The following is an 8,747-nucleotide window of genomic DNA, read 5'->3' on the forward strand; positions in this document are numbered from 1 at the left end:
GGTGGGATGGCCATAGGAATGGAGATAGGGATGGGAATGAAGGGGGGATGGGTGTGGGAATGGGAAGAGGAGTGAGCAGTGGAATGGGGTGGGGAAAGAATGTAATTAGGGATTGGGCTTATGTTTCCAGCAGACCTGGCAGGAGTCCTTGCCCGCCTCCTTGACACTGGCACACACCATGGTGTCTGTGATATTCCCAGGATAGGCCCCTTCACACTCCCTGTGATCGATGATGGTTATGTTAGCACATCGAAGGGTTTGGGGGAGAGTCACTGTGGAGGCAGAGAGGCTGGGCGTGAGTCAAGCAGTCTTTCTATATAGGGCCCTTCCCACACTATGCTGAACCCTCAGCAGGGTACCTGCATTTTCCTAAGGGAATATGTCTGCAGGATGGCTGGGTTTGAGAGCAGGTACCCTCCCTCCCTTTTCACGATGGGCATCTCCGGCTTGAGACTATTTATCAATCTTCCATCCTCCTCTTTTTACCATCTTTTTTCTCCACCAACACCCCCAGTACTATCCTCACTGAATCCCCCCAAGGTCCCCATGGGTTTTCCTATATCTCATCCCTTGTATCTCCCCTATGCCTCATGTCTCCCTAGGTTTCTTTCTATGTGTTCCCTTGCCTGTCCATGGTGCTTATCCCTCTGTCTCTCTCTGCTTCTCCATATACCCTTTTGTATTCCCCACTGACTTATTGTCTCCACATACAACCCACTGTCTCTGCATATATGTCCCTAATGTCTCTCACTGTCTCCCTACATGTCTCCGTGTCTCTACTTGTCCCCTTGCATCACCAGATATCTCCCCAGGTGTTTTCTGCCCACCCATTTCCCCTTGCTGGGTGTCCCCATCCCTCCAAGGGACCCCTACATTGGGGGCTAGTGGTGGTCCCCCAGCCGGAGATGAGGCATTGGGAGCCTGCAGTGGCACAGTGGTCAGTCAGGCGTAAGGGCTGCACCGCCCGTGTCAGCATCACAGGGGCTTTCAGTTTCACCAGCATGATGTCATTTCGATGGTCCTTGTTGGGGAGGCTGCCGTTGAAGCCTGGGTGGGGGATGGAGATGGTTGCCATCCTTCTCTGCTCACAGCTATCCGGCCGCTGAAGGTTATGTGCACCTAGGTACACCCAGTACTGGCTACAGGTGGAGAGGAGAAAGGAAAAATGGAGAAGATGAGGTTAGAGCTGGAGAGACAAAATCAGGGGACATGAAAGTGGGAGAAGTGGGGCAAAATGGGAGAAAATGGTAAGAGCTGAGAGAGAGAAACAGAGAAGAAAGGACAGTAAGAGAGAGAAGTGATAGAAGATCTGAAAATGAGAGAGACAAAGGAAAGAATGTCAGAGGTGAGGAGAAAGACAAAGAAATAGGGGGAAGATAGAGTAAAAAGGGGAAAGACATATTAAGACTGGAGAAAAGATATTGCCCCAAGGGAAGTGGGAAGAATTAGAAAACTATAGGTCCATGATTCTTGAAAAATTCTAACAATGAGTTATTACAGAGATGGCTAGTAAACACATACCAAAAATAAGTCATGATCTCAAAAGGTCAACATGGTTTTACCTCAAACCAGATCATGCCATTCTAATGTTTCTGTGTAAGACACTAGCTTAGGAAACTAAGACAGATGCCATTTACTTAGACTCTTGCAGAGGTTCCCAAAGTAGATGATACTGCCCCCTGAGAGGCACTGAAACAATCCAGGGGGCAAGTAGTAGCCTTGGGTGCAACTGGCAGGTGTTGAATGGAAGTATAAGGAAAGAAGAGAAAATAAGAAGATTTTGAAAAACCATTCCTACATGTTTCATCTGTTGTGTAACAACAGAGTTAAAGTCATAGGGATTACATTATTTTCCAAATAAACACACAAAATGCAAGTTATAACCAATCAGTGGTCAAGTCCACCGACAGGTCTTTACAAGCAAGTGTTGGGGGCAGCTAGGTGGCACAGTGAATAGAGCTCTGGCCTTGGAGTCAGGAGGACCTGAATTCAAATCCAGCCTCAGACACTTAACACTTACTAGCTGGGTGACCTGGGGCAAGTCACTTAACCTTGATCGCCTCATCAAAAAGCAAAAAAAAAAAAAAAAAGATAAAACAAGCAAGTGTTGGCAGGCAAGTGTGTTACATATTGTTGGGAAGTCCAGCATGCATCGGCAGGAATATGTGCATGTAATGACTTGTTTACAATGCAATACTATATGACTACACGATGCAATATTACATCATCAAAATTTCAATGTAGGAAAAAGCCCAGAAATTTGCAATAAAATATCAAATTTGAGATGTCATTTTTTAAAGAAATATTTTACATTTTTTTTGAAATGACACAAATTTTTAAAAAAATTAAAGGGTTAAAGAAAGTAGATTTCCATGGGGGGCACTGAGTAATTATTTTTTAAAGGGAATGGTAGGCCAAATAAGTTTGAGAACTCTGACCCAGAGCTTGGCAAAACACTTGACAAAATATTTGACAAAGAAAGAGGAGAAATGGAGACCAGACAGTAGCAACATTGGGTGGCCTCAGAACGAATCAGATGGATGGACCTAAAAAGTGATCGTTACTGGTTCCATGTCATTTTGCAAGGAGGACTCAAGTGATGGACCTGAGTGATCTGTGTTTGACCCTGTGCCGCTTCTCATTTTGAATATGTATCAAGATATATATCAAGACTACTAATTTTGCAGATGACCCAAAGCTGGGAGGGATGACAAGTACATTGAATGGCAGCGTTAGGGTCCAAAAAAATATCTTGACAGTCTAATATCTCAGGCCAAATCTAGTCAAGCAAAATTTAAGTGGGATAGGAGGAAAGTCTCATACCTATTCATAAATCAACCTCACACGTACAAGAGAGGGGAGGAATAGATAGAGAGCAATTTGTCTGAAAATGATCTGAGGGTCTTATCGGACCACAAGCTCAGGATGAGTCAGCATGGGGATGGGACAGCCAGAAAAGTTACTGTGATTTTAAGAGAGACAGGGCAAAGACAGGGCAATAAGAAGGTTACAGTCTCACTGTTCTCTGTTCTAGTCAGATATCATCATTTCTGGTTCTGGGTGTCACAGTTTAAGAACACTCATAAGCTAGATAATGTTTAGAGGAGAGAAGCTAGAATGGTAAAGGCTCTTGAGTCTACACCATGTAAAGATCAATTGAAGGAAATAGGGAAGAGAAGACAGTGGGAAAAGGAGAGGAAGGAGATATGATAGCTGTCTACATGGATTTGAAGACTGCAACGTGGGCGAGGCAGGCTTATTTTGTTTGTCCGTAGAAGGCCAAACCAATGGATAGAAGTCACAAAGAGCCAAATTTAAGTTCAAGGTCAAAAAAAACTTGCTAACACTAGAGTTATCCCAAAGTGGAATGGGTGACCCAGGGCATCATGGGATATGAAGCCGTCAGGCAGAGAGCCTGGATGACCACTTATTGGGAAGGTTATATCAGGGACTAGTTTCAGGGATGCCTCTGAGGTTCCTTCTAACTGTGAAATTCTGTGATTCTGGTGAGGAAGAAATGTGAGAGACTGAGTTATAGATGGTGGCGAGATAGGGTGAGGGGATAGAGACATGAAAGGCATAGGAGAGATGGAGTACAGTAGAGATGAGTGAGAGAGAGAGATGGTCGAGGAAGAGATGAGAAGGGATAGAGATGGAAATGAAGGAATCAGAGTTGGAAATGGAGGAGAGATACTAGAAAGAAAATGGGAAAGGTTAGGTTAGAGACAGGAAGATGGGGAAGAAAGTCAAGGGGGACAAAGAAGGGAAAGGAAGAGATGGTGGGATGAAAGATGTAGAACAGAGAGATGAAGAGACACAGGGTTGGAGATGGGGGAGAAAGAGTGGCAGCTATGGTGGAGAAAGAGTTGGAAAGAGAAAGAGAGGGAGAAACAGTGGAATGTGAAAGGGATGGCAATGAGTTGAAATACAGAGATGGAAAGAGGAAAGATAGGGAAACCGTCAAGGAAGAAATGTGGGGGACATATGAGAAAAAAAGACACATATACATATGTGTGTGTGTGTGTGTGTGAGTTGAATCATGAGAAGGAAGAAAAACAGCCCTTCTCTATCCTCATTCCCAATCTCCATTCCCAACCCCATCTCTAGCTCTGCCTCCTTCCCCCTTCCTATGTCTGAACTCACCCTTTCTTCCAACCCATCCTTAACATTATCCCTGGTCCAAGTGTCACCCCTATCCCCGAGCCCCAGCCTTCTCCTCCCGCCCCCCCGCACCCACGGCTTCTTGCAGTGAGCTGCTGTGAGCAGCCATTGTCGGTGGATGAGGGTAGCCCCACAGTGTAGACGAGACTTCTGAAACAGTGCGGCCTGCCAAGGCTGGGAGTGGGCTGGACACTCGTACCCCTTTATAATTCTCGTCTCTGCTTGGCCACCACCTAGGAAGAAGATGAAGGTCAACCATCTGAAGAAAACACAGGATGGCAGAGAGGGAGGGAGGGAGGGAATGTGGGTATTGGGGAACAAAGTGAGAAGGAAGTGGAGAAGAGGGAGTTAAGCATGGTCCTGGGAAGGGGCAAATAGATACAAGGACTTGTTGGGGGATGGGAATGACAATGAGAAGAGATGAAGGGCTATGTAAGGACTGGGGAGAAGGTAGGGATGAAGGTATGGAAGGTCCTACCCCTCACCATGCTGCTCACTTCATTTCTCACCTGTCACCAGAGCAAGCACCATTAGGGTCAGGAGAGGCATGATCTGAGGTGTCAGAGGAGAAGGCCAGACCCCAAATCCTGTCTGGAGAAATACAGGCAGGGATGCTATGGAGGCATTGAGGGAAATAAGGCTCCTGTCCCCTCCCACACAACCTTTACCCATCTTATACTCTCTCCAAAATATCTGCCCCACCTATATAATATAAACACATGCCAGAGAGTTAGCCCAGAAATCACAATGCATCCCCCCTCCAGGAAGACTCAGTCATTATGAAGAGACATTGAAGGCTTGGAGAAGGAAACAACTGTCTTTGCTCTGGGTAAGAGCTGGAACAGTAGAGCTGAATGTGGAAGGGGTCATTGGCTCTTCCCTTTCACTGAATAACAGGACTTCAGAGTTGGAAGGGAGTTCAGACACTGAGACATTGAGACCCGGACATTCAAGACCATTCCATAAGTGAAGAGGAACTCCATTACAACATACCAGATCAATTGGTAACCCAACCTTTGTCTCTAGACTTCTAGTAAGGGGGGGCGCATACTACTTCCCAGGGAAGCCCATTACCATATTGGCTGACTCCAAGGGTGATGGAATTCTTCTTTATGAGAAACCTCTATCTGCCCCTCTACAACTTCTTTCCACCACCCCTGTTTCTGTCCTTTGGGGTCAATCCCTCTCTCAGGTGACAGCCCTTCAGATACTTGAAGACAGTTATCATGCCATTAAATCTTAAATTTCAGAAGAATTAAAGAATCTTAAATCCTTAAGGAGCATTAAATCCTTAAATCTTAAATTCTTAAATCATAAATTTCAGAAGAATTAAAGAATTTTAAATTCTTAAAGATATTAAATCTTTAAATCTTAAATTCTTACAGAATCTTAAATTCTTCAATCTTCTACCCCCTTAAATCTTCTCTTCTTGAGGCTAAACATCTCAGATTCCTTCAATTGATCCTTGTACTTCAGGATCTCTAGTTTTTCTGCACTCTGGTCCTCTTTAGAAATGTTCCAGCTTGTTTTGTTTTTTGTTGTTTTTTTTTTTGTTTGTTTTTGTTTTTGTTTTTGTTTTTTTTGGTCCTAAAAGGTGGTACCCAGAGCTGGACATAACACTCCAATTGTCTGACCAGGATCCAAGACAGAGAGAGGAATGATCACCAACCTAGATCTAGCCTCTGGTTTTCTTATAATAGACTACCATGAAGTAATATTAACCTTGCAGCCCATAAAAACTAATCAACAAATATTTGTTAAGCCTTTCTTATGAGCTAGGCATTGTCTTAAGCCTAGGAGATATAGGGGGGAAAAAAAAGGAAATATAGCCCCTGACTTCAAGAAGTTTATATTATATTATATTATTTTCAAATCAACTGTTATTTAATTATGCTTCCTCCATCTTATACTGGTGAAGTTGATTCATGAACTAGGAAGTGCAATCATATGTTTGTCCCTAGTAAATTTCTTTTTTTTAAATTAATTTATTTTGATTTATCAACAATCACTTCCATATGCTTTTGAGTTTGTCTCTAGTAAATTTCATCTGATTAGACTTCATTCAACATTTAAGCACACTAAGAACTTCTTAGTTCCTGTTTCTGACATTGCTGTCCTTCCTACAGTGGGGTCATCTGCAAAACTCATGTGTGGACCATCTCTGTCCGTACGCATGTTATTGATAAACATGTTAAATAGAACAAAACCAAGCCCAGACCTCTCTGCGTTCTCCACTGGAGACCTCTTGCCTTGTTGACATTGAAGTGTAGACAATTACTCTAGGTGGTGCAGTGGATAGAGCTTCAGCCCTGGAGTCAGGAAGACCTGAGTTCAAATCCAGCCTCAGATACTCACTAACTGTGTGACCCTGGGCACGTGACTTAACCCTGTTTGCCTCAGTTTCCTCATCTGTAAAATGAACTGGAGAAGGAAATGGCAAACCACTCCAATATCTTTGCCAAGAAAACCCCAAAGGGGGTCAAGGAGAGTGTGACCCAACTTAACAACAAAACAACAACAACAAGTCTGTGAACTTGACCAGTCAACTAATTCTGAATCTACTGAGTTGTATGATCATTCTGTCCACATCTTCATGTCCTTTGCAAGAAAAAGTAGGAGATACATTATCAAAAGCTTTACTATGGGGAGCAGCTAGGTGGCACAGTAGATAGAGCTCCGGCCTTGGAGTCAGGATGACCTGAGTTCAAATCCGGCCTCAGACACATAATACATACTAGATGTGTGACCCTGGGCAAGCCATATAGCGTAGCTAAAAAAAAAAAAGCTTTACTATGGCTTTCCACTCTTTGATGAGTTTAGAAATCATGTCAGAAAAGGGAAGTGAATTGAGTTCAGTATAACCTGTTCTTGAGGAAACCATAATAGACTGACCACTGCTTCCTTCTCTAGATGCTCATCACCATCCTCTTAATAATATTTGGACTGGCCAGAGGTTTTCAGACTTCAACGTCTCTTCTTTTTTTGGAAATCGGGACAATGGCCTTCTTCAGGCCATTACTTTCTCCATGTTTCATCTCTTTCAAAAGTCACTGACGATAGCTTGGCAATCCCTTCTGCCAGGACTTTCGGCCCTCAAAAATGGAGTTTATCTATTCCTAATAAGGCTAACTCATCCAGGACCATCCCGGAATTTCCTCCCACTTTCCTACTCATATTGAGTGTTAATTTCCTGTATGCCATTTTTAGGTTTTGCTCTTTCTGGTCCAAAGTTCATTGTCTTTGGCAGGGAAAACAAAAGCCAGGTAAGCATTGAGTAGCCCTGCCTTCTATCATCTTACATAATCCAAACAATCTTACCCTTTCTATTTTCCCTAATACAACTTTAAAAAAAAAAACTTTTAAATCTTTTTTCTGTCCTTAGCATTACTTGGCAGCCTCATCTCCTTCTAAGTTTTAGCACTCCTGATTCTATTTACATAGGACCATACCTGGCTTCTGTGTTCATCCTGTTACCTGTCCTTGCTTTGTCTTCCAAAGATGTTTTCTAAAAAAACAAATTGAGATGAGCTCCCTATGCATCCTCATCCTTTCCTTTAGATAATTTCTTTTCACTTTGATGATTTCACACTTGCAAGTTTCCTATTTGTCCTGGGATGTCTTTCCTCATAGAATCTAAATGTACTACATCCTATGTGTCCTTTCTCTAAGCTTTTTGAAACCTAAGATGGCCTGGTCCCTTCCCCTCAAGGTTTCTATCTTTTCCACCCCACCAACTAGCTTTCGCCAGGGGAGGAAAATCAGATCTACAAGAAAAATTCCCCTTGTCACTTCTTTAATTCATCTTTAGAAAGGTTTAATTATTACTAAGGAATTTCTTAGTTTTGCTTTTGTCAGAGGGAGTTCCAGTAGATACACAAATAATTTGGCATCTCTTATGTCTCCCATCTTTACACGATGCCAAGTTTGTGATCTATTCCTTGAAATCCTCATTCTATTCTCTATTTCTACCCAGGTTGTCTCTATTCTCCTCCAAGGATAACATGGAATATATGGACTATGTGGACTCCATCGATCTTCACCCAGATTCTTTCCACCATGCTTCCTCCCTTGGATTCCTGGATTTCCCCTTCTGTCCCTTTCTATCAAGTACACCTTCATCATCTCCTTTCTGTCTCCTGCTAACTCTCTGTATCAAACAAGCAATTCATGTTATACTACTTCCCTTTCTCCCCTCCCTTCCTTTTCCACTATTTTCCTTTATCTTCCTCTATCTCCTCTTCTCTCATCCTTTTCCTATCTACATTTGCTCCTTTTTCTCCCTCTACAATCCATTCAGCCTTCTCTCCCTCCCTGTCTCACTCTTTTCTGTCTCTCCTCCTCCTCCTCCTTCTTATTCTCCTTCTTCTTCTTCTCACCCTCTTTCCCCATCTCTCTCCCTCTCTCTTTTCTATTATCTCTACATATTCTCCTCTGTCTCTCTCTCTGTCTCTTTCTCTCTCTCTCTCTCTGTCTCTGTCTCTGTCTCTGTCTCTGTCTCTGTCTCTGTCTCTCTCTCTCTCTCTCTCTCTCTCTCTCTCTCTCTCTCTCTCTCTCTCTCTCTCTCTCTCTCTCTCTCTCTCTCTCTC

General features: G+C 43.2%; 1 protein-coding gene across 5 annotated transcripts in view; it reads right to left on the reverse strand.

Moving 5' to 3' along the window:
- The window catches only part of KLK11 (kallikrein related peptidase 11), an 11,570-nt gene that overhangs the window by 358 nt on the left and 2,465 nt on the right, over window positions 1-8,747 (reverse strand). For 4 of the 5 annotated variants that reach the window (XM_027860965.1, XM_027860966.1, XM_027860964.1 and 1 more), the window contains exons 2-5: window positions 4,671-4,752; window positions 4,238-4,394; window positions 874-1,139; window positions 136-272 (exon numbers count right to left, since the gene is read on the reverse strand). In XM_027860965.1, the coding sequence (XP_027716766.1) occupies window positions 136-272; window positions 874-1,139; window positions 4,238-4,394; window positions 4,671-4,710 (600 nt within the window). In that variant the 5' untranslated portion in view covers window positions 4,711-4,752. Of the gene's footprint in view, window positions 1-135; window positions 273-873; window positions 1,140-4,237; window positions 4,395-4,670; window positions 4,753-7,610; window positions 7,910-8,747 lie in introns of those variants that run through there. The other variant, XM_027860968.1, reaches the window with a different exon arrangement.

The sequence above is a fragment of the Vombatus ursinus genome, unplaced genomic scaffold (assembly GCF_900497805.2).
Source record: "Vombatus ursinus unplaced genomic scaffold, bare-nosed wombat genome assembly UNPS02014344.1, whole genome shotgun sequence".
NCBI lineage: Eukaryota > Metazoa > Chordata > Mammalia > Diprotodontia > Vombatidae > Vombatus > Vombatus ursinus.